At 35.3% G+C, this 27,412-nt stretch overlaps 1 protein-coding gene across 1 annotated transcript in view; it reads right to left on the bottom strand.

Annotated features, from left to right (window-relative positions):
- The window catches only part of LOC118908281 (disintegrin and metalloproteinase domain-containing protein 2), a 72,819-nt gene that overhangs the window by 36,544 nt on the left and 8,863 nt on the right, over window positions 1–27,412 (bottom strand). Inside the window, 7 exon segments of the mRNA XM_057504956.1 lie at window positions 2,952–3,088; window positions 3,607–3,743; window positions 10,764–10,845; window positions 11,894–12,060; window positions 12,479–12,562; window positions 21,073–21,129; window positions 24,521–24,686. Of these exon segments, the coding sequence (XP_057360939.1) occupies window positions 2,952–3,088; window positions 3,607–3,743; window positions 10,764–10,845; window positions 11,894–12,060; window positions 12,479–12,562; window positions 21,073–21,129; window positions 24,521–24,686 (830 nt within the window).

Genomic DNA, 27,412 nt, shown 5'->3' with positions numbered 1-27,412 from the left:
CACACACACACACACACACACACACATTTTTTAAAATTCCCAGGGACTTGAAATAGGGCTGATTGAGCAAAATTTCATTTGAATGTGAAGAGGTATGTTGTCCTGGATTTCAGTAGTCTTAATCTAAACTATCGCATGATACTAAGGCATATTGAATTTGCAGTATTTTCCAGATCTGTTGTGTTTAGTCAATGTCATTGCTATTGCTCTCCTTATGGGATTCCAGAGGGTAAAGTTTTATTACAGGCCTTTGTGACTCAATTATATAACATTTAATAGAGCTAATCAGATACACTACTGTCAATTTTCATTAGAAATTTTCAAGGGATTTCCATTCAGACCCAAAAAAAACAAGTGGGTACTGGGGGATAATTCCATCAAAGCACATCATGTAGCTAGGTATCTAAAAATACACTTTTCATGTACACACAAATGACCTCAGCTACTGCAGCAGGGAACGCTCAGCGCCATTCAGGTCTTATTTCTCTCATGTCCATACCATTCTCTATGAGTCTCACCGTCTCTCTCTCTCTCCCTCAATGCATTCCCTTTATTTCTACTCTTTCCACCTCCCTCCAATCCCTTAGATCCAGTTTGAATTAAGATTTCTGTGGGTTGGAACACATGTTTATTGGTTAAGTATGGTCCAAATAGTTTGTACTTAAATATTAAATATTCCAAGCCACAAGTGTGTTTCTTGTGTTTCCATATCCAATTGTGAAAGCTTCATATCTATCTTTCCGAATGGCAGAAGATCTTAGGTGAAAAATAAATAAAGGCATACCTCATTGTATTGTGCTTCCCAGAAACTGTTTTCTACAAATTGAAGGTTTGTGGCAACTCTGTACCAAATAAGTCTATTGGCTCTATTTTTCTGATGGTATCTGCTCACATCATGTGTCTGTGTCACATTTTGGTATTCTCACAATGCTTCCAGCTTTTCCATTATTATATTTGTTGTGGTGTCTGTGATCAGTGATCTCTGAAATTAGTATTGTACTTTTTTTTTATGTGCCATAAAGTGTGTCCACAGAATGACAGCAAACTTCATGGATAAATGTGTGCATGTTCTGAGCGTGTTTCCCCATCTCTCTCCCTCTCCTCAGGCCTCCCTAGTCCCTGAGACACTACAATATTGAAATCAGGCCAATTAATAACCTACAATAGTCTCTAAGTGTCCAACTCGAAAGAAGGGTTGCACGTCTTTCACTTTAAATCAAAAACTAGAAACGATTAAGCTTAGTAAGGAAAACCAAAGCCCCATCTCTCTTCAATTCTATGAAGGCTGAGAGAGGGGAGGAAGTTGCAGAAGAAAATCTGGGAGCTATGGGAGGTTGGTTTATGAAGTTTAAGGAAAGAAGCCGTCTCCATAACAGAAAAGTGCCAGTGAAGCAGCAGGTGCTGATGGAGAAGCTGCAGCAAGTTACCCAAAAGATCTAGCTTAGTGAATGGATGAAGGTGACTACACTAAGCAACAGATTTTCAATGTAGATGAAATGTAGAAGATGCCGTCCAGGACTTCCATAGCTAGAGAGAAGTCAATTTCTGGCTTCAAAGTTTCAAAGGACAGGCCAAGCCTTTTGTTCAGGGCTAATGAAGCTCATGACTCTAAGTTGAAGCCAATGCTTAACTGCCATTCTAAAAATCCTAGGGCCCAGTAAAATTGTTAAATCCACTCTGCCTGTGCTCTATCAATGGAATAATAAAGCCTAGATGACAGCACATCTGTTTACAACATGGTTTACTGAGGGTTTGAAGCCCACTGTCAAGACCTACTGCTCAGAAAAAAGATTCAAGTTATTCCTGCTCACGGACAGTGCACCTGGTCAACAAGAGCTCTGGTGGAGATGGACGTCAAAATTCCAGTTGTTTTCATGCCTATTAACACAACATCCATTCTGCAGCCCATGGGTCAAAGAGTAATCTGAACTTTGAAATCTTATTATTCAAGAGATATATTTTGTAAACCTGTAAGTGCTACAGATAGTGATTTCTCTGATGGATCTGAGCAAAGTAAGTTGAAATCCTCTGAAAAGGATTCAGCATTCTAGATGTCATCAAGACCATTTCATGAGGAGAGATTAAGATATCAACATTCACAGAAAATTGGAAGAAGTTGATTACAACCCTCCTGGATGTCTTTGAGGGGCACAACCACTTATAACCACTGTATAAGGCAAAAAATAGAAATTGAAAAAAATATAAAGATTGAAAAGGAAAATGTAAAACTGTACAATATGTGGTTGTACATGTGTAAAATTTTAATAAAGCTAAAGGCCCAGAACTAATAAGTTAATTTAGCAAAGCTGTAGGATACAAGTTCAATAAAATCTCAATATGCTACAAACAATTGGAAATTTCAGAGTAATATCAGCAGGTACAATTAGAAAAAACAATTAAAGGCCAATCTATTTACACTTAATAATTTCTCCAAAGAAAAAAAAATGAGAAAATACTGTCTTTTTTAGGATGCTAACCATGATGCGAATAATTCAGACACCCCAACAAAATAACCTACTTTCAAAAGTGAGCAGAGGCACCTGGATAATATGTAGGAGGAGGCAGAGGGTTCAAGAAGCTATTCCTGTTTAAGATCTTCTAATCCTTCCAATCATTTCTTCTTCATTATAACCATTGTAATCATCACACAGTATCACAAGCAACATATCCTCACCATCACTAAAAACTATAATCAAAGTTAAGTAAAAATTTAATAAGCAGCACTCAACATCATTAATAACAATAGTCTGCTGCCATCAGACCATGTATTGATCCAGTTCCATGATCACCTAAGTTTTGTTTTCTATAGCCACCTCTGGGATCATTATTTTCATAAGGGTTCCTCCCGAATCAGAGCCTGAGATAAACATTGGAGTGCAAGTTTTTCTAGGAAAATGATTGTGAAACCAGGAGGGAAGGAATGGAGAGAATGAGATGTCATCATTCGTTGCTGTAAGCAGTGGGGCTTGATTCTCTAGGACAGCTGAGAAGCAGGAAATGGTTCCAGGAATTGTCCACCAGGAGGAAGGCTCCAGCCACCAACTGCACAACAAGTTTCCCCAACTCCCCCGACTGTTCGGTCCTGATTCTGTAAAACCTCACAGTGTACCCTGAGAATACTGATGGCAACAGCAAACAAACTCACTAGGTCTTTGAGGCACGATAAGAACACTGCAAAAGACCTTCTCTAGTGACAGAAAGCTGAATAAATAACATCTGAAATCAATAGATACCAAGAGCTGAGGTTGAGCCAAGGCAGAATGAAGGAGATTCATACAGACAAGGTCATACTAATAAATCATTCTTGTTTATCAAATCATCCATTAAATGATAAAGATCATTCAAATAAGCACAAGTAATAAATGTAGAGTTAGATACCATATGAGAAAGCAAGTGCGTCATTAGATTACAGGAGATACAAAGATAGAGATATACAGCATTGGCATTGAATACATATATATACATATAAATACATAGACATATATTGATTTGGGGGGTCACTGATCACAGCTTATATTCAACCATTATTATTTTAATAACTTAGACTTTCTTAAACTAAATACACCAACTTATTTTCATATAAACCATATATATAAAGCATCTCACATGGCTTCTGGGTTCATTATGCAGATAGCTCCTGAGCACTGGCATTTGTTAATGTCATCATAAGCTATTCCCATACTGAGGCTCAGTAGTTGAGCCATAATAACTGCAAGTGATTTCAGATTTAAGCTTCCAGGATCCTGGAAAAAAAATACATGTACACACTCACATGTTAGGAGATAATTCATTTACCTAGAGAATAATGAATTATTAAAAATTGTCCTTTGATAAAACATAATAAAGACATTTAATATGTTAACCACAGAAATGCCATCCAAGTGGGCCTAATATGTTATAGGTAGCAATTACCAATATGAGAAGAATATGAACAGTAAAATCTGAAATGTCACCAAAATGCTAACATCCTGTTCACTTGGTGGCATCAGTCCAAGAAAAAAAAGACCCCAATAACTTATTAATTATATATAACAATAGTTATAGTCATATTTGTACCCAAGAAAGAAAATCTTTAAAGATACACACATAATGTGCCAAATTATTAATAGATTGTGTTCATTTATAATTTAATTATTTGAAGATGAAGACTTACTATGAATGTTACATACATTTAAAAAAAAATCATAAATTAACCCACTGATTTAATTTACATTATGGTAAATGATGACTGATGATAAGAATGCTGGCTATCCATTCTTCCTCAGTTACTTAAACTCTTTTCAAAACTAAAATGCCTTTATCATTCTTCTTTTTATAAATGTAAGATACTTATTATACCACATTTGGACCATACAAAAACATATGAAGCTTAGGGAAAATCCACAGATTACACTGCGTCTTCAAATATATCTAATAACATTTTGATGAATACACTTCAAGATAGGGTTATCTCTCTCCCACTAAAACCTGCAAAGAATAGAGGGGCTACTCTCTTGACAAGTCTGAAAGTACAAGCAGTCAGAAGGGAAGAACACTAGAATTCACAGCACCGCCGACCTGGAAGTGAGTTTATATCCTTTGGCCTGATGGCCCATAGCCAGAATTTGGAGGTGAGCACTGTAGTGTACAGAGAGAATCAGGAGAAATTCTCTTAATTCTGGATTGAGGAGTGGGAAAGAAAACTCCTACATCTCAGGGAGAGTGGGGAAATCCCATTTATTTTTCTCTCCTGCTCCTCTGTTCTCCCATGCCTCGTCCCCCAGATGGCTCTGAAGGGGCAGCGGCAGCCCCAGGTGGCTCTGTGCGGGAAACTGCAGTCAGAGCTCACCTCCAGGCAACCACCTCCTCCTCTCCTTTCGGTGGAGCTGTGGCTTCAACAGCTTGGGTTCAAACAAGGTGGGTTCTTTTTGTTACTTATTTGTTTATTTATTATTGAAGTGTAGTTGGCATAGTTTTGTTTTCTTGTACTCTGTCTCCCCCTGCTTGGCCATAGAAGTGGGAAAGGGTCTATCCAGGCAACTAAAAAGGGCAGCCTCAAGAAACTGACATGTGCCAGGGAGACAGCAGAGGTATGAATTTGGGTAATCAATCCCATAAAACAACCTATCCATCTATCTCTATATCTATGTACCTATCTATTTCTCTCTCATCAGCATCATCATATTCTCTATCGTGCATCTATCTTTTAAGTATTAGCCATTGTACCAATTAGAGAAATAGTACAAAACCTGCAGAGTGAGCCAGCAGCCTGCAGATCAGGAAAGACAGTGAAGCAGTTCCTGTCTGAAGGCCAGCTGGCTGGAGACCCAGGTGATACAATGGTGCAGATGAAGCCTGAAGGACAGTCTGCTGACGAATGCCCTCTTGCTTAGGCAGAGTCGGTCTTTTTGTTCCATTCAGGCCTTCAACTGACTGTATGAGACCCACCCACATTATGGACAGCAATGTGCTTTATACAAATTTCACCCATTTGAGTATCAATCTCATAAAAAACCCTCCAAACTGACATAAATTAGCCATCGCAAGCATTCCTCAAACTTTACAGGTCCAGGTACAAAATAAACCTCTTCTTCCACCCTGCCATTTCCCATCTGCTTCCAAAGCCTACCCCACCTTCCTCTACCTAGTTTTTCAGGACAAATCTGAGGCATAATAATGATTTTCCATCATACATGCAATGCATCTGATAAGTTAGCAAGCCCTTCTGTTTTATTTTCATAATTTATACCAGATAAAAACTACTCACATATCCGAGAATACTAGTTTATATCACTCATCTGCAAGTGTCTCCTATTTGGTCTCCTTGCTTTGTACCCTTGCCCCCTGACAATTACTTCTCTGTAAGGCTACCGGAGAAATACTTCTCTCTGGCTTAAAAACTTATAGTGCCTACTCATTGCAAAAAGAATAAAATCCAAAACTGTTTATCATGATCTTCAAGGACCTATACAATCATACTTTCACCTACTTCAATGACCCTTGTTCATGACATTCATTTCCATTTGAAATAATGATCTTTCTCATGGACTGATTTCCTAGACCTTCTCGTGACTGCTTTTGTCTCGTCATTCATACCTCCTTTTCAGCATCTCCTCAGACTTTCTCTCTGATCTACTATATATCCTGTCCATTTTTACCATATTATCCTAATGCTATTAACTGAAACAATATTATGACCTTATTTTAAGTTAAATGATCTTACATTTCTAAGGTGAAATGATCCTACTTTTGTTGGATAAAATCACTTTGGTCATAGTCTGTTATCTTTATAGATGGCTGGATTCAGCTGATTAGTATTTTGACTTACCTCCTCTAGGTTAGTGAATAAATTAGCCTCTAATTTCCTTGGTGCAGCAACCTCGTTTGATATTTTTATTATTGTGGTAATGCTGACTTCCAGTTGTGTGAAGGGTGTTCTCTTTTTCTGTTCTCTACAAATGTATGAGATTGAAAGAATCAGTTCCCTCATAATCATGTAGCATGCTCCCCTAAAAGCATTGTCTTTTACCTTGTTATACTTTCAGATAAATTAATTCCTTTAGTAGTTTGGTGTTATTCTGAATTTCTAGTTTCTTCTTGTGCAAGTTTTAGTAAATTATTGGCTCCCTTTAACAATGTTTTCAAATTTATCTAAGTTATACTGTGTTCTATTATTACCTTAATAGTATCTATATCTGTAGCATTTCCCATTATTTTCATAATTTTATTAATATAAGCCTGCTCTGTTTTATAAAAATCAATTCTGCTGGAAATATGCTTGCCTTTTAGGTTTTTAAGGTCTAATATCCTTTTTTGAATATCTCTATTCTACCTCTAATCTTTCATAGGTTTCTGCTTTTATCTTAATTTCCTGCCTTCCACTTGTTTTCATGTTATTCTGTTTTTATTTTCTCATATACATTTGGATAATCAGCTCACTGATTTTCAGTTTATTTTCTGCCAGTTCATTAGATACTAATTTCCTTAACTATTCTGCCTTTCCTCCCCCACTCCTCAAACTTCAGCAGAAATTATTTGTGATATCTTTAGATATTATTGATTTCCCATATCATGATCTTCTAATGTCTAACAATGCTTTTGACTTAAAGTCTATTGTCACTATTTTATTTTAGTTTTTCATTTTTGTTTAGTGCATGACAAAACTGCCTTGGCAACTTGTCATAAATCTCTTAAAAATATGTCAGGTTGTATTTTTAGACTTCCTATTTTGTTACATTGATCAATTTATCTACACTGCAGTATCTTAATTACTATAGTTTTTAAGAAGTTATATCTTCAACTTCCAAAGTTGTTTTATATATTTTCCCTTTTATATTTACATATAGGAATTTAGTATCAGCTTGTCAATTTTTACCCAAAAAAAAAACCTGCTGAGACTTTGATTGGCATTGACATTGATCACTATAATATCGTAAAAGACAATTAAATTTAATATAAAGGTAATAAAATGACCCCTTCTGTAGCATACTGTTTCTTTCAACAAAGTAAGAAAAAAAATTATGTGAGATAATAAAAAACAATAGTAAAAAATGTGCTACTAAAATGGGATATTTAGGAAAAAACTTCAAATACATTTAAGCAGGATTAATTTCCCTTTAAAAAGTACAAAGATGGGATAAAAAAATAAAATGCATTGAAAAAAGCTGGGATTTACAAACTGAGCTTTATTATTATATTAAAGTGTTTATAATAACCTAAAGCAAACATAATACCGAATAACACAATATTGAGTTTTTCCTCTGAGATCAGGAATGATACAAGAATGTCTGCTATTAATTATACATTATTCAATATAACTCTTTCAACTGAATATTATTCTTGAGACCCTAGTTAATTACAGAAAAAAATTTTAAAGATATACATATCGGAAAGGAAAAAAGAACAAAATTGTTCTTATTGACACATGACAACATTGCACACAGAAGAATTTAAATCAAAAGCTACAAGTAAATATAAAAATACCATTGGATACAAGTCATTGTATATCATTTGTCTTTCACCATAAAAGAAACATGCTTAAGTTATATTTAAAATATATTTACTGGTATCACCAAACAAGGCTAAATGCCTAGAATAAATCAAACAAAATATATGCTAAAATTTCTGCATGGAAGATTTATGCCTATTTGCCTCAATAATGAATTAACTAGAAGTTCTGTTTTCTCTTATTTACTTGTTTCTTATTTAACTGGAATATATTTTATCATTTTTATACTCACCTTGACTTTGCCATTAATATATCTCTTGTAAATAACTAATTAAAAAATTTTTAGAATAAAAGAACTTTAAAAAAAATTTTAAATCAGAGACTCTGTGTCTGATTTGGTGAGTTTAATCCAGTTACACTCATGTAATTGCTGTCATATGAAGATATATTAAAACCATTTTATTTTATATTTTCCATTTGTCTTACTTGTTTTTACATTTCTTCTTCCCTGGCTATGTTTACATTTCTTGCATGCGACTGTTACACAGTGCTTTGCTTTTTCTTAAGACCAATATTCATTGGATAGCCCAGCTCCAGCTATTTGCATCTTAAGACAACAAAAAATTTTAGCTATATTTATTCACTTTCAGTTTCATAATCTTGTAGCTTTTCATGGAAATAGACAATTTCTACCAATATGTCCTGAATGTTAGTTAGTCTTTTGTTTGGCAAATCTTTTGAGGACTTAAATGCCTGAAAATATTTTTATTGTGCCTCAGATTTCTTTTTAGTTATGAACTGTGCCTTCAAAGTACTTTTACCCTCAATACATTCCTTTAGCATCCAATGTGGCTTTTCTGACTATGGAATGTCTTATTTTATGATTTTCTTCCTTCTGGAAACATAACAATTTGTCTTCATATTTGATATTTTCATCTCATTGTTGTGCATATTTTTGCTCTTCTTTTCTGATTTTCCATGTGCCCTTTGCATATGACAACCCACGTTCCTCCCCTCCTGCCAGATGGTGCCGTGTAAGGAATCATGAGGAGATTCCCAGAGGGACTTCCTGACAGAGGCATTTTGTTGATCTGGCGGTGGCTGGAAACTGTTCTGTGAATGTAATTCTGTGAAATTTATTTCTATGTTCCCTTCAAAAGTTTTCTTATGATTTTAAGCTTTTCATCTCCATTATTCTTAATGTCTAGATATTGGTACTTGTACTTTAATAATAATCATCCATTTCTCTTAACTTTTCTTTTATCTTCCCTAACTTTTCCAATGTCTCCTGTAAAACGTCCTTATTCGTATTTTCCAATTTCATCATTTATGCTTCACATGCATTGATCTTATCCCTTATGCAATTAATCCTTTTCTATGATAGCTTACACTTTATTTTGTTTGAAATTATAAAACTGCTTCAAATGGTATATGTTGTGTAGTGTATTTTCCTCTGAGGCTGGAGGAAGTTGAATAGTCAGGATCTACATAGTCAACAGACAATACGTCTGGTAATATGTAATGTTGTGAGTCCTTGAGGCCAAGAACTGACTTGTGTCAGCCTTTGGGAGTAAGTGAACTTGGCAAGACAGGTGGGTGCATGTGGCCCAGGGCAAGGAGATGCGGACATCAAAACTGTTGATTTCTGACTTGCTTCTACTCAAACAAAAACTACTCAGGTTATGGTTTCAGCTATACACTTTTAGAAAGGAGCAGTCCTGGAAGGACATAGTGCCAAGGGAGAGATGGTACTGGGTGTTTAAGTATCAGAGGGCAGAGTTTCCACAGTTTTCTTCAACAGCTCACTGCTGTGAGTAAACAATGACTGCTGCTGATTTTCCTAGTGAAAGATCAGGCAATGACTATCCAAGTGAAGTGTGGAGAATAAATAGGAAGAAGAATATTAAGAAAAAGCTCTTCTCTGAATGCTCCTTTCACTGGAGAGACCACTACCCTCTGCCCATGAGCCGCAGACTTTCCAGTAAAGGATGGCATTTCCTTTTTCCTGGTAGTTAGCTGGCCTTTGGAGAGAATCAGTTCTGCTCTTAAGATTTTCTACTGTTGCATGTGATTGGATAAACCAGTCATATTCCAGCTTTTGAGACTAGTAATGACTTGCCTATAACAATAAGCCACATTTTCCAAACTCTGATTTATGAATTTCAAAGATGAAATGTGTCTCCATTTGATTGATTCGTTTATTTATTTTTTTAACTTAGCTTCCCTTGTTCACTGAAACAAGAGCATTATGCATCGCCTCCCAAACTCCAGCAGACATTGTACAAATGCACAAAAAGTTTAAAAAGGCAAGTTCTATGTATCAGAATAACCATAGATAGCTTTATGAAATAGGGCAAAAAACATACCAATTTTCAATACACCAGGATTTTCTACTAAGATAAATAATGCCAATTAGGGCATGTGATTCTGTTATTCTTCACCTATGCCCCATGAAGCACTTTAAGGCAGGTGATAAATAAGCTTCAAAGTTTAATTTTAACCTGGTTCATAATTATGTTAGCTACATAATTAAAAGACAGTTAAAAAAATCCATCCTTGAAATTATAATCAATTAATGATTAAATGTTGAGTATATGAAAAATTCATAAGCATTTTATAAGACTAAAAAAAATTGCAAAAGTTTTTTATGTAGTAAGTTCAATAAGGGCTTCTTATAATTCAAACATTTTTAACAGCAGCAGAGGCAAAGATCCCTAGAATCATTATGCAAATTTTAGGATACTTAGAAATAATAAAATAAGGAAATATCTAACTGTATATTAATCTAAATAGCATTCTATATACATCTTAGTTGTGCAAATTAAACTATACCAACCAGAGCAACACCTCCTCCATACTGAGGGTCACACATCTTCCCTTGAAAGGTTGCACCAACATACTTTGATTTTTCTCTGTAACTTAAGTTTAAAGAAAGGATCATAATCACATAAATTTGTAAAATTAAGCATGACTAATATTGAATGTGCCTAATGCAATTTCTGTTTTGCATATTTATATCATAAATTCATAGGTATTATCACCTAACATTAAGGTAACAAATCACAGGAAGTGAATAAATGTGTCTGCTTCCCTTGAAAACAATCAAATAGACTTAGACAACAATAGAAAGTATATTCTCATATGGAATGTTGAGAAAATAATGATTCTTTCTGTAATGTTTCTTAAAAATAATTCAAGTAAATAATTCCTAAAATAACAAAATAATAAATAAATAACTAAAATTATTTCAAATTAGAAAGATAAGGAAATATGGTTTATAAATAGGCAGTCAGTCACTTTATGGACTGAAGTCTCCCCTTAATCAGACAGAATTAGCCAGAGCCATGCAAAGGTGGGGCATATTTGTAAGAAAGAAAAATATTTAAAAGATTATAATTTTAGATATATATGATCATTTGCATAATATAATAATATATAATATACATATGTCCTGAATACTGATAAGAGAAAAACAAAGAGGTTACTAAATTGACAAGGAGGTTTATATTTTGTAAAATGCAACACCATGTGAATATGGTATGTCAGAGATTAAATATACAAAATTATTTCTAAACCCTTGTTATTTTTGGCTTTATTTTATGGAAGTAAAGCATAAAGAGAAAAGGCCAAATTACTGTACTCATAGAATTCAGGCACTTTGCTTCAGATAGATATTGTTAACATTTTATGCAGTCAGCTATTTAGTGATATGTATATACTTTATGAAAGCATATGGTAACAAGACTGAAGGAATGAGTGTTAACTACAGAGCAATAAATGGGATGGTTGATATCAATAATTCTGCTACAAAATCTGTGTTGTGGAAAAACAGTATTCACATGATCTTATATGTAAGAAAAATTCACACAAGACATTTTTCCCTAAAGTCCTGTCAACTGTTGAAATTTGGTTAAATATAGGTATGTTGCTTTTGTATAAGGTTTAGTAATGCCAAGATATGCTTACACAAGTAAAAATGCCACATCATGTGGATGCAAAACAAGATATGATCTTTTCCATTTAAAAAATCTGTGTAATAAGTCATTAGCATCTCCGGTTACCGTAATTTTATTTTCATCCATCCAAAGCTCCAATGAAGATAGAATTATTGTAATATTAAATGAAGAAAAAATCTAAAATAGAAGATATAAAGAAAATACATTCAAACATCATGGCTTAAATAGGTTTGGGTAAACTATGCTGATGATAATAGGAAACAAGTGAACTGTAATTCTGGATTGGGTCTTATAAAGTATATTAGTAGGTAATAAATGTTACTAATAAAAGAAGTAATAATGAACATTTTGAAATAGTTGTACTTAAGCAAGCCCATGTCAAGTGTTTTATTAATTAAATCTTCACAGTAACCTAATTATGTATACACAATTAGTATTATTCCTACTGAAGAGCTGGAAGAGCAAAACTTAAAATGGTTATAGAATTTGCCCTACTTCACACAGCATGTGTATTCAGGCAGTGTCATAAAAGAAAGTATGGAAATTGTTTAAATAACACAAGCAAATACAAAGATACTAAAAAGCAAACACTTACAGCATTAGTCAATCCCATCAACTGGAAGATTTTTTGAGTAACAACACCTGCATCAGAACCCATTACACTGAAAAAGATAATCACCTTTTAGATTTAAATGTATAATGAATACTATGTAATGATTATTATTCTAAAATCTAATATATGGGGTTAAGAATTTGTTAAAATTGCCAATAATTAGTTTTTAAACACCATTTGTTATTATAGAAATAATAAGTCAGTGTGAAAATTGGAAAATACAAAAAAATACAAAAACACGCTCTAAACTCTTCTAAAAATCAAAATGGAAGGAATACTTCCAAACTCATTTTATGAGTGAAAGCATTACCTTGATACCAAAGCCAAAGACACCACAAAGAAAAGAAAAGTTACAGGCCAATATCCCTCATGAACATTGGTGCAAAATGCTCAACAAAATACTGGCAAACTGAAGTTAAGAGTGCACTAAAGGATCACACACCATCATCAGCTGGCAATTATTCCAGGAATGCATGACTCATTCAAATTCCTCAAATCACTCAGTGCAATGCACTACGTTAACAAACTGAAGGGGAAAAATCATGATCATCTCAGTAGATGCAGAAAAAGCACTCGACAAAATTCAACATCCTTTCATGATAAAAACTCTCAATAAAATGGAGGTAGAGGGAACTACCTGAACATAATACAGGCTACATATAACAAGCTCCCAGCCAACATCATACTCAACAGTAAAAAGCTGAGAACTTTCCTCTAAGATCAGGAGCAAGGCAAGAATGTCTACTCTTGCCACTTTTATTTAAGACAGTATTGAAAAGTCCTAGCCAGGACAATTTGGTAAGAAAAAGAAACAAAAAGCATCCATATTGGAAAAGAAGAAATAAGACTGTCACTATTCACAGATTTTATGATATTATGTACAGAAAACCCTAAAGTCTCCACTAAAAAATCCTAGTAAATAAATGCAGTAAAGTTGCAAGATAAAAAATCAACATGCAAAAATTTGTTGTATTTCAGCATAGTAATAACAGTCAAAAAGAGAAATTAAGAAAATGATCCCATTTACAACAGCATTAAAAAGAACACACAGGAATAAATTTAACCAAGGAGGTAAAATGAAAGATCTATACATTGAAAACCTATCAGACACTGATGAGAGAAATTGAAGAAAACAAATTAATGGAAAGACATTTTGTGTTCATGGAATGGAAAAATTAATTTTGTTAATATGTACATACTAACCAAAGCAATATACAGATTTGATGCAATCCCTATCAAAATTCCAATGGCATTTTTCACAGAAATAGAACAAACAGTTGTAAAATTTGTGTGGGACCACAAGAGACCTCAAAGAGCCAAAGCAAATTTGAGAAAAACAAAGCTGGAGACATCATGCTCCTCGGTTTCAAATAATATTACAAAGCTACGGTAATAAAGCAGTATGGTACTATCATAAAAACAGAAACACAAATCAGTGGAACAGAATAGAAAGCTCAGAAATAAACCCATGCTTTATGGTCAATTAATTTACAACAAAAGAGCCATGAATATGCAGTGGGAAGGACAATTTCTCCAATAAGTGGTATTGGAAACTGGACAGCACAGCAAAATAAAACAAGACCTCTATCCTACACCATACACAAAAATTAACTCAAAATGGATTATAGTCTTAGATGTAGGACCTGAAACCATAAAACTCCTGAAAGAAAACATAGGCAGTAAGCTGTTTCACACTAGGCGGCAATTATTTTGGGGGTTTGACACCACAAACAAAGGCAACAACAAAAAAATCAGGTGGCATTACAGGTAGATATTGTTAATATTTTGACCATCGGGGCATTTTATGATATGTAATACGCTCTAAGGTAAGAAGCATATGGTAATGAGATTGAAGTAAGTTTTTCACACCAAAAAGCTTCTGCACAGCAAAGTACGCCATGAGCAAAATGAAAAGCAACCCACTGAATCAGAGAAAATATTGGCAAACCATGTATTTGATAGGAAGTTAATATCCAAAATGCATAAAGAATTCATACAACTCAACAGAGAAAAAAGCAAACAATCCAATTAAAAAAATGGGCAGAGGATCTGAAGACATTTTTCCAAAGAAGACATACAGATAGATGCCCAAGAGGGACATGGAAAGGTGCTCAACATCACTGATCCTCAGGCAAATGCAAATCAACACCACAGTGAGATACCACCTCACTCCTGTTAGAACGGCTATAACCAAAAAAACAAGAGATAACAAATTCTGGCCAGGATGTGGAGAAAAGGGAGCCCTTATGAGCCTCGTTGGTGGGATACAAATTGCTGTAACCACTATGGAAAAACAATATGCAGGCTCCTCACAAAGTTAAAAACAGAACTACCATATGATCCAGCAATTCCAACTCTGGGTATTTTTCTGAAGAAAACAAAAACACTAACTCAAAAAGATACATATACCCCTTTGTTCATTGCAACATTATTTATAATAGCCAGGATATGGAAACAACCAGTGTTCACTTATATATATTATATATGTAAATGTTTTGTTTATTATAAGAAATGAAATAGTATTAATAATTACAAACAAAATATCAATATATTAAAATATATATACATTTTTCCACAGTAAACTAAGGTTCAACATCAATGAAATATTATCCATCACAACAAACTGAAGGAGAAAACCTGCATGGTCATAACAATAAATGCTGGGAAAGCATTTGCTAAACTTGCAGCAATTACTAATAACTCAAAAAAGGGGAACCAAGAAAAGCTATATAAATATGATGAAGATTCAACACATCAACAATGGCAATATCAGTGACTGAATAATGGTAGTAAATAATTTCCTAAGTCATTTCTATTAAAATCAGGAACTATGTTCCCTTGCCTATATTCCCTTCATTATATAACATGGCCAGGTTGCCAAAACACAAGATAATAAAATAAGTGCTGTACAAAGATTTTTAAAGAAAAAATAAAGTTACATCTTTCAGCTTATGATATATTTTATACTGGAAAACCCATGAGACTCTAGTTAAACTACCATAATTATTAAGAGAATATGGTAGGGTAGCTGAATATAGGAACTATCTGCAAAATTATTGACATTTTTCTTAGTGTACATGAAAAAATTTATTTGCAATACTGAAAAATCTAAAATATAAGAGTAAATAAAATGAGAAAGGCAGTAAATCTATATGAAGAAAACTATATCACTTAATCTTATTAAGTGATGTAAAAGCAGTCTAAGCCAAAAAGTGTGTTTTTGGATAATAAGACTTCCTATCACAAACTTGTTAATGACCCTAGTTAGTATAATTTTTAATGCCATCCCAATTAGAGTCCCCCATTTGTGTGGGAAGGAAGGAAAATGATAATAAGATTTATATGTGAGAATAAGAGCCTGAGAGAAACTGTATGCAAGAGAAAAATGAGAAAGAACCGGAACGAGATTTGCCTTGCCAGATATCACTATACCATCAAGCCTGTAATCAAATTGATATGGTGTTAGTCTATGATTAGAAAAATGGATTAATAGGACACAAAATAGAGAACTCATAAATATATCCATTGATATGTAAAATCATAATATTGAATAGATTGTGCTGGCACAACTAGCTTAATAAAAGTAGATACCCATTTAAGCCATAGTTTATCTTATGCAGGATATCAAAATACATTTCAAATGAATTAAAGAGTTAAATACAGACAGCACAAGAAAACTGCATATACAATTAAGAGTTAAGAATATCCCCTCTTAATTAAAACTACAAACCTAAAAACTACGTAAAAATGTGAAGGCATATCTGAATATACAAAAATTAAAGTTTGTGTATTCCAAAAAAATCACAAAGTCAATTACCAAAGGTAATATGTTGATATTTTATTTCAGATAATAAACAAAGCATGAATATTTTTAATATCCACAGATTTCTTATAAGTTAATAAGGCAAACAAACATTAAGAAAATAAGCAAAAGGGATATGCTGTAAATTTAGAGAAAAGCTAATACCAGTGGCCAGTCAACATTAATTGGTGTTTAACTCTCAGTTAAGAAAACAGAAATTAAAATCACAGTGAGATACAATTTTATACCCACTGACTGGCAATAATTAAAGGGAAATATAAAACCAGTGGTTAGCAGGTATGAGAGGAAAATAGTATTTTCAGTTTTAACTTGGAGATGTGAAAAGTTACAGCCTTTTATAAAGGAATGGAGAGCATCTGTTAAAATAAAACAACATATATCCTTGGACCCATCAGCCCTACTCCTGGTGACTATTCTTACAGAGATTAAATTCCCAAAACATAAAGACTGAAATATAAGGATAATTCATGTAGCATTTTTCATACTGGCAAAGCAAAACAAAAAACAAAAGAAAACTGGAACAAAGTGAATGTCTATCAATAAGGAAATAAATGAATAAATTATGGCCCATGCCTACCATGAAATGCTATGCAGTCCTTAAAAGAATGATTTAGTATTCAGTTAATTTGAAGAATTTCCCACATACTTACACACAAAATGAGTGGATTAGATAATCCAAGCAAACATCAGAGACTATCAGATTTGATTATGGAAAAAAAAATAGTTAAATGTATACTGTTTACAGAAAACAGACTGTATTTTCAAAGATTCGTACAGCTTGAAAGTAAAAGTACTGAAAGGATATACCATGCAAACAACAATGATAAGGGAGCTGCGATGTCTATCAGAAAGATATAAAATTATAAATATGCATCTAAGAGCAGGACCTGAAAATCACACAAAATACAAAATACAGAATTGAAGGGAGAAAAAAATGTCAACAACATTTGGAGACTTAAGTACAAGACTTTTAATAATAATGTAAAAATTCTAAGCAAAATACTAACAAACAAAATTATGCAACCTACATTATGTAAGAACTTGTTCACCATGTACGAACTTGTTTGTTATACTTCAGAAGATTGGAGACTGTTGAGAATTAGGCTTGGGGTTGATTAATGATTGTGCATTGAGTCCCCTATACAGAATTTTATTGTTGTTAACAACCATTTGATCAATAAATATGACAGATGCCAAAAAAATATAAATAAATAAAAATAAATTATGCAACCTATAAAAAGGATTATGCATCACAACCCAGTGGGATTTATCTCAGGAATGCAATATTGGTTTACTATCTGGAAACTAATCAATGTAATTCAACATATTACAGCATAAAGCACAAAGTCCACATGATCTTTGCAATAGACACAGAAGAAACATTTGATTAAATATATCTATCATGAGAAAAACACTAAATAAACCAGAGATAGAAGAGAACTCTCTCAACCTGATAAAAGACATATATTTTGAAAACCGACTTAGAGTATCATACTTAATGGTGAAAAAAATGAATGTTATTAGCTCATGAATAAGGTAGGGATACCTGTGCTCATTGCTTCTTCCACCATTCACTGGAGGTGCTAGCCAAGGCATTTAGTCAAGGAAAAGGCACAATAGGAAGGAGAATTTAAACTCTCTATGACAGACAAAAGGATTTGTATACAGAAATATCCTAGTAAGTCTCCTAAAATCTATTAACATTAATAAGAGAATTCAACAAAGTTGCAAAATACAGGATCACTATACAAAAACCAATTGTATTTCCATAAATCAGCAATAAACAATCCAAACATTAAGTCCAAACATAACAAGTCCACTTACAATAGCATCAAAAAATGACAAAATGTCAAGAACTAAATTGAACAAAGAAAAGCAGCACACTGAAAACTACAAAACATTATTGAAAGAATATAAAGAAGACAAACAGGCATCCTGTGCTCGTGGATTGGAAGACGTAATATTGTAAAATGGCAATGATTTTCAAATTGATCTATAGATACAATATAATCCCTATCAAAATTCCAGCTGTCCTTTTTATGTTGTAGGAATTGACAAGTTGATCCTAACATGTATATGAAAATGAAAGTCAAAATCATCTGTCATACCAAAACCAGGAAATCACAACCCGAATGAGAAAAATCAATACCTGTCAACACCAACGTATGTCATCTGTCAGAATTATCTGGCAAGGATTTTAAAGTAGCCTTCATAAAAATATGACCACAAGTATTTAAAAATGTCCTTCTGGAGTAATGACACCAGCAAAATGGAGGAGTAGAGAATGCTAAGACTTCATTCCTCTGTAGAAACATCAAAAGACAACCAGAAATGGGCTGAAATAACCTTACAGGGGGTCTGAAAAAACAGTCCAAGGTCTGCAGCAACCTAGCAAACGTAATCAAGAAAAAGTCAGGAAAATTGCAGAAATATGGTGTTTTTACTCCCCCTTTCCCTACTCCCTCTCCAGTATATTATGGTTTCATCCAGAGGAGGAGGCAGCCCAGTCCCATTTCCTCCCTCAAAGCAGCACAGAGCAGAGAAGACATTATTTGCAATGTTCTATCCTGTCTGGAGACTGCCTGAAAGGCTGGTTTCTATCTCACTTAACTCGGATTTCAGGCAGCAAAAAGGGGTTGCTGCTGCTTGTGAACACTTCAAGAGAATGCTGCACGCGGAGATGCCAAGAACAAGAGATCATAGGTGAAAATATACAACAGGCCATTAAGGCCCTGAGGAGAAGCTGGGGTGAGGCTCTTTGGGGAACTGAGACACTCAAAATCAGCTGTTTATATGCCAGAATTAAGAAAGCCACACATAGGCCCAGGCAAGACATATGCTCAGAAAGACCTGAGGACATCCTAATCTTTCACCTCCGCTGACCGCTGCACTGAGAGCAAGCACAGCTAGTCAGGGAAGACTGCCCTGGCACAGAGCCAATCCACAAAAACTGTGAGAGGTCGTTATTTTTTCAAATGCTGCATTTTCAGCAAAACCCACAGGTGTCTTAGTCATTCTGGACTGCTATAACAAAATGCCATGGCCTGGGTGCTTAAACAGCAAGCTAATTTCTCACAGTTCTGGAGGCTGGGAAGTCTAAGATTAAGTCTGCAGCAGACTCAGTGTCAATGAGAACCTCTCCTGGTTCATAATGACCATCTTGCCATCTGCAGGCTGTGTCTTCGCAAGGCAGGATTAGTGTGGGAACTCTCTGGGACCTCTTACAAAGACTCTAATCCCTTCATGAAGGCTCTCCCTTCATGACCGAAGCCACTGCCAAAAGCCCCACCTTGAAATACCATCACATTGTATTAGGTTTCAGGATGAATTTTGGGGGACACAGACATTCTAGATCATAAGCAAACACAGAACAAAAGAAAGCATGGCCCAAAGGAACAATGTTAATTGTAGAAACCATCCCTGAGGAAGTACAGACGCACCAGGCAAAGTCTGTAAACAACTGTTTAAAATATGCCCAAAGAGCTAAAGGAAAACAAAGAACTAAAGGAATTCAGGAAAATGACATATGAAAAAAATTAGAATACCAACAAAGATAAAGAAATTATAAAAGGGCATCAAACATAAATTCTGGAGCTCAAAAATGCATGAACTGATTTGAAAATTCATAAGAAGGGTCCAACAGCAGATTTGAAGAGGCAGAAGAAAGAATCAGCAAACATGAAGATAAGATCATCAAAATTACTACATCTGAGATCGAGGAGAAAGCAAGAATGGCTTGTGGGACACCGTTATGCAGAACAATATATAAGTTGTGGGAGTCCCAGAAGAGAAAAGATTATTTGAAGAAACAATAGCCAAAAACTTCCTTTATTTGATGAAACACATGAATCTGCAAATCCTGGAAGCTCATGAAACACTGAGGATGATAAACCCAGAGACCTACGCCAAATCACATTATCAAGGCTAAAGACAGAGAATATTGAAAGCAGCTGAGGAAGAAGTAAGTAATCACATAACAGGATTGAGATGAACAGCCAGTATCTCAACAGATACATCAGAGGCCAGAAGACAATTGGGGGGATGACAAATTTAAAGTGATGAATGTGAAATGGTATAGCCACTTTCTAAGAGAGTCTGGCAGTTTCTTACAAAATGAAACATACTCTTGACATATGATCAAGCAATCATGTTCCTCAGTAGTTACCCAAAGGAGTTGAAACTTATGTCCACACAAAAACCTGTGCAGGGATGTTGATAGCAGCTTGATTCATGATTGTCAAAATGTGGAAGCAACCAAGATGTCCTTCAGTAGGTGAATGGATACAGAAAGTATCCAGATGATGGAATTTTTTTTCAGTGCTAAAATGCAATGAGCTATTAAGGTGTGGGGGAAAAGTAAATGCATATTACTAAGATAAAGAAGCCAATCTGTAATGGCTACATATTGTATATTTCAACTGCATGACATTCTGACAAAGGCAAAACTAAGTCAAAAGATTAGTCATTGCTAAGCACAAGGGCGATGGGAAGGATGAATCAAAATAGTATCCTAAGACACAATTCTAAAGGTAGCAATTGTTTTCACTTACATTATTTATATAAAATTAAGAATAAACTTATAGAGAGTTGATTTCCAAACTACTACTGATACCAGTAATTTAAGATATAGCAAAGCAGAGATTAAGTAAAATTATCAACTATTGTTCTGTGTTAAAAATGTAATCCAACATTTTCATAACACTTCATTGCTAGTATAAATTGATATAACACAAATAAGTCAGAATATACTTACCAACTTTTTTTCGACTACAACATGCATTTCTAAATACTGAGTTAACTCTGTAAAAGGCTGAAAAAAAATCCACAAACTTGACATCAAAATTGAAGAATTACTTAAATATTTTAGTATACATCACTACTGCAGGAATTTAGTATTGAAAAATTCAATTTTACATATAAAAACAGAACCAGTTAGTATAAGCAAGACTATATATCACATAATATTGTCTTTCCCATCATTTGCATCTAATCAACCATTCAATTTACTCAGAAAATAACTTCTCTCTATCTTCCATTCTCCATATTACTATTGGTACTGGGTTACTCTTTCTCTCCTCTAAAGAAAGCCTTCCATTGACTCCCCACCACAAAATATGTGTATTTCTATTAGCTTAATGATTCTATTATATATTACTATGTGGTGTGGTTTTATCTATGAACCTGAAAAAGTAAGGACACATCTCTGTGGTTAGAGGGGTGGGATTTCATCTGAAGAATCTGCATCTTTTTCTTTTTTTGTGCTGCCATTTAACCCCTTGAAAGTTCAAAACTATTGAATTTTAGTTAAATGATTTTCCTTAACATAGAAAAAGGAGACTTACAAAGAGAAGAACAAATCTGAGACTTAGTAGAAACCAGAAAAGCGATAGTCTAGTGATTTAAAGGAAAAAGAAAAGTTGAGAAAGGTCAGTGAGACTTTTAGGGCTGACTTAGGGGTAACTGATCATGTACGGCTAATTGATCAAATTTAGGGCTGACTGATCATCTATTTTTTTTACCCCACTTACAAATTCTCCTTCTTGGCCCAAGACTTGGAGATTAAAGGCTTTGTTTTCAAAAAATGCAGATGAAATCTCTTACTGGTCTAACTGGCTTATCGTTTCCATCCAAAATTAAGCACCAAATGTTTCATGATAGTTTCACTTATAAAACTCCAGCATTTCATTAAAGTCCCTAAATAATGAAAATACACTACTTTATTGGAGGATAAAAACAAACATTTAAATTAATTGAAACAATATATTAATGGATTGAGGGATTCAAAACTATTTCTTTGTTTTAACCAACATAAGAGCTAATTGCCTAACATTCTCTGAAGTAATCCATGTTCATTTTCATCTCTGAATTTGAGATTGGTAATATTTAGTTAATAATAATTCATTCATTCATTTACTGAACAATAAACTTGCATGGAGAAAAAAATGCATAGCCCATTCTATTCTAATAAATAAAAATTTAAAACAAGGGTACATAGAAGAAAAAGATATGAGATTTAAAAAAAGGGATATAACATAGAAAATAATACTTAGAATGTGAATGTATAAGGAAAAGACAGAAAAAGTGAGGTAGAATGAGCAGAAGAGTATTATCAGAAAGTAAAGTGGCTGGAAATTGCACAGAGTTTAAAATTTTATTTCACCATTAATACCGTACTTAATGGTGATGAGCTGAATCCTTTCCCCGTAAGAATGAAACAAGATGAGGAAATCTCTTCTTGCCTATTCAACATTTTCCTGGAGGTACTAACCAGGGCAATTAGGCTCTAAAAAATAAAGGTATCTTAATTGAAAAGCAGTAACATAAATAATCTTTGGTCAGGAGAGCATGATCCTGTACACAGAAAATAACAGGGGCCAATGAAAAATCTAGTAAATAATTTCACCAAGTTTGCAAAGTAGAAAATCAGCATATAAAAACTGACAATTTCCAAACAGTAATAATGAGAAACCCAAATTTGAAATAAAAATTAAATGCATAATAGCATTTAAATAATAAAATTCATAGAAATATATTTAACAAAAGAACTTGTGTTGATGCCTTAGAGACAACTATACAAAACATTGCAAAAAAAATATTAAAGAAAATCTAAAATGAAAGCTATTCAATGTTCATGGATAGGAAAAGTTAATATTGTTCAACAGCAATGTTTCCCTGGTTAATCTACAGAATCAGTGCAATCCTAGTTGACTTTTAAAGGGAACTGAAAATAATTTAAAAATCCATTTAGAAATGCAAAGTACCAAGAATAGCCAAAAAAAAAAAAACAACTTTAAAACAAGACATTATTGAAGGATGTACCCATATTAATTCCAAAACTTACTTCAAAATTACAGTAATGAAAAAAAATGTGGTTCTGGCATGAGACTAGACATAAAGATCAATGGACTATAATTGCCAGTGCAATGGAATATAATCCCAAACATTTGTGGTCAACTGATCTTTGAAAAAAAGGGCCATGAAAATTCTGGGAACTAAAGAAATACTCTTTTCAGCAAATGGTATTGGGAAAATTATACCCATATGAAAACTGAGTTTTGTTCACTACCTCACTCCATATAAAAGTTAACTTAAATGGATCATATTTTAAAGTGTAAGAAATTAAACAATAAACTTCTAGAAGAACATAGGAATAAATTTTATAACCCTGTTATGATGGTTCATTTTATCTGTCAACTTGACTGGGCCACCATGCCCAGATTTGGGGTCAAGCACTATTCTGGATGTTTCTGTGAAGGGGATTTTGGGTAAGATAAACATTTAAATTGGTGGACTTTGAGTAAAGCAGATTATCCTTCATAATGGGCACACCTCATCTAATTAGTTGAAGGTCTTACTAGAACAAAGACTACCTCTTGAGCAAGAAGGAATCCTGCCAGCAAACTGCCTTTGGTCTTGAAGGCAACTCTTCCCTGAGTCTCCAGCTGACAGCCTACCCTAAAGATTCTCTCTCTCTCTGTTTCTCTCTCAGTGTGTTTGTGTGTGTGTACACATATGTACACATACATCCTGTTGGATATCTTTCTCTGGAGAAATGTTTGCCCTGAAAAAGACCCTTAACTACTATACCTACAGATATGTGTGATTGCTGAAAACCAAAATCTCATTCTTGTGAGTGGATAAATTACAACACAAACTAAATTTCAATTTTGCATAGTGTCTACTGTTCAAGTGAGGACATTAATTGGCAATCACGAAAATTAGAACGGGAACATATGGGAAGATTGGTGAAGCTGGATCACTGAATCCCTAAATTCCAAAGAGTCTTCTTTGCAAGTAGAAGCAGCCTCTCCATTCCTAAATTTATTGAGGAAAATGTATTGGCCTCCCCTGAGGCAGTTGCCTTAAGTGACACTGGCAATTCTCCTCAGGACCCTAGATATGTATCCTCAATATATTATTAAAATTCTGACATAAGGATATGCAGAAAGGAATGCACCTGCAGCCACTAAAGATCTAGATCACAAAAAATGCCACTAACACTGGAAAATGCCAGCTTGGAATTCTGAAAAATTGAATGACTAGTTTTAAGCCTTACAAGTGTAAGTTATGAAGTTTCTTTCCAGTACCTGTAGCTAAATAGCCATAATATATATTAATGTAAATAATCTGTTTATCAGAAAAAAATACATTGTTTATATTGCTGCATAGTAATAACCATATAATTTTACTCAAACACTTACCTCTATGCTTTGTATATAGGGCACTTCTCTTGACTCAGCATCCTTCACCGTATATAAAGAAATGCCTGCGTTCTTATATTTAACTTGATAAATTACATGTTCAAAATCAGTTGAAGGCTCCAAGGGCTCAATTCTATAACTTGTATTTTCAAACTGTATTAAGCCCCTACAAATTCCAAAAAGGAAGCGAATAAATAAAATAATGGGTTTTTTAAAAGTCAACAAGATGTCACTTAAATAGTTTTTAAAGTAGTATGTAGATAATTCTCAGTCTTAGCCTTAGGTGGTAAAGTAGGAAAAAGTTACTGAGTATCCACAAACTTACTGAGTAGCACAGAATGTGGCCCAATGATTTGACATTTGCCTAGCATTTAGCATTTCATGGTCTCCAAATACATCAAAAATCTTAATGCAAGATAAGTGTAGGAGACATTACAAAAATTTCCATACTATGCTTTTTCAATAACAGTTTTCCATAATAAGTCATGCTGAGACAGGGATGGTGGGTATAGTCAGAGTAGGGTGAAGGCCTCCAGGAAAACCAGGGCGGACTATTTACAGTCAGAGCAATGTAACGATGAGCAAAGAAGTCCCCACTGAAACTCTGTTAAGCATTATGCAAAGTCAAGGTCACACTAATTCTCTAGGAAAAAATACCTAAGAATATAGACATCTTCAGTGAGATCAGTTAAAGGTCAAAAGGCCAGGAGCAACTTGGCCTGGAATGTTTGAGTGTTCTGCAAGGGTATCAGCATAACCTGTGACTCTGCTGTCAGCCCTGGCAACCAGACTATGACCCAGCCCACCTTGAGGACAGGGTAGGTGATGCAAGTCCACACCCCTAAGTTTTTTCATGTTCTTGAAAAATCCTCAACTGCCTATAAAACCCCCTAGACAACGCGCCACTATGGGCTCTCTTGTTCCCTCCTGGCATGAGCCGGGAGCTCTGTCCTTTCACTTTATCTCTAAATAAAAGCCTGTACCTTGCTCTCCTACCTTAAGTGTTTGTGAAGCTCATTCTTCACCTTCATGAACAAGAACCCCAGCATCATCTTTGGGGGCTCGTCTGGGATAACTTCGGAGGTGAGTATCAGCATTCAAGCCTTTTCTTTCACTGTCCTTATAGAAGGAAGCCATCTGTGGCACACAAAATCAGGTGCTTGTCAGCCACTTACATGGGACTAGCCTGGCTGCCAATCTCAAAGTCTCAAGCGACAGGTTCCCCTGCGTCTCCCTCAGTGGATCCCCCGTCTCCCTTGGGAGCTGGAAAAGTCACCTGAGTGGAGGCCAGGATTCCCCTTCAGAGGCATCTCCTCGGATGCGAAGGACTGAGGAAAGCCGTGGGCAACTGCGAGAGTCTAGGCTGCGGCTACACTTTAGCGGCTTCTCAAAGGCCTGCGTATCCGGAATAAGACCCCGACAGCCCAACTGGGTATCCGTGAGGAGCGTCTCTTTCTCTATCTCTGACTTCCAGCCTGCTTCTTCAGGCCGCCCTGGCCTCAGTGAGGCAGAGGGCATCCCTAACTCCCTTCTAACTTCATCAATTTCATGGAACCTGATGCTCACCACCACAAGGTAGGAGACCTACGCTCCGCTCTTATTCCTAACTAAATGCTGCACTTTTTATCTCATAAAAATGTGTTTGGGCACCCGTTAGCTACTTAAAAGAAGATTAGAGTCGGTTACCAGTCTTAAGTCTCGGGTGAAAGGTTTCCCAGTGTCTGCCGCTCCTTGATCCCCCGCCTCCAGACGGATGGGAATGTCGGGGAGTGGCTGAGCTGATTTCCTACTTTCCTCTCCTAATCTGCAGGCTCTGAGGGCAGACCGGACTAGTAGACAGTGGTCCTTGGATCTCGGCTCTGCTGATTGATCCGATGGCGCTGAGTGAACCTCCAGCTAGGCTGCTGCTTATGTGAGAGTCGCAGATGACCCCCGACCTCTTGTCTCAGTGATCAGATTTGTTATAGTGGGTGACTGGCGAGATAATTTCCAGGCAGTGGCAGAAACTGGTGTTTGAGAGTATAGGCCCTACCCCATAAATGTCTGTGGTGGCCCCTGAATTTTATTTCTGGCCTTAGCAAAAAGTTCCCTTGCTCTCCATTCAAAGCAGTCCTCTTAGGCCTGCACCACTTTCTCCTGTGTAATGTAAATGTTGTCTGTAAAGTAATCAAGCTGAAACCTGAGACCAACATGTAAATAGCTCTATTCTGTTGACCTCCTTTCCTTAGAGGCAGTCGTCCTGGGGCTAAGCATTTCCTTTTCTGCAGCTCCGGGAAAGCAAGATAGGCTTGTGACTTAGATCAGGGCTCTGGCAGCAAGAAGTCACACAGTCCCTGCGTTTATCAGACAGGCAGGGAGCGCTCAAGGAAAGCTTGTGCAGAAAAAAACTAGGAAACTCCCAAAGGTGTAAAGTAGGAGCACACTGGTAAGGTCCCACTAAATCCAGAGCTCCGAGGCGACTCTTGCTTAGTGGGAAGGCAAGAGGGGAATCAAGGCAAGGTGCAAGCCACACTGGTAAGGAGTGGTTAATTCCAGTAGGTCGGCAGAGTGGGTGACTGACCACTGTCACCTAGGCTCCAAAGCGAGGGGATGCCCTCACAGAGAGAAAAGCTGATCAGGTGCTGGACACCCGTCTTTCTCTCTTTCAGATGGGAGCATCCTCTTCAAAGTTAAAGCCAGACACGCCTCTGGCATGCATTCTGAGGAACTGGGAGCAATTTTGATCCCCAGACCCTGAAAAAGAAGAAATGTCTTATCTTCTGCACACAAGCCTGGCCTCAATACAAACTCTCTGATGGAGAGGCTTGGCTCCTGAGAGAAGTATGCAATATAATAAAAAATTACGCAGCTAAATTTATTTTAATGTAAGGAAGGAAAATAGTCAAAAGTCCC

Source organism: Manis pentadactyla, chromosome 7 (genome assembly GCF_030020395.1).
Source record: "Manis pentadactyla isolate mManPen7 chromosome 7, mManPen7.hap1, whole genome shotgun sequence".
NCBI classification, from domain to species: domain Eukaryota; kingdom Metazoa; phylum Chordata; class Mammalia; order Pholidota; family Manidae; genus Manis; species Manis pentadactyla.
Note: the sequence above shows the minus strand (reverse complement) of the source record. Positions and strands in the feature narration are given on the sequence as shown.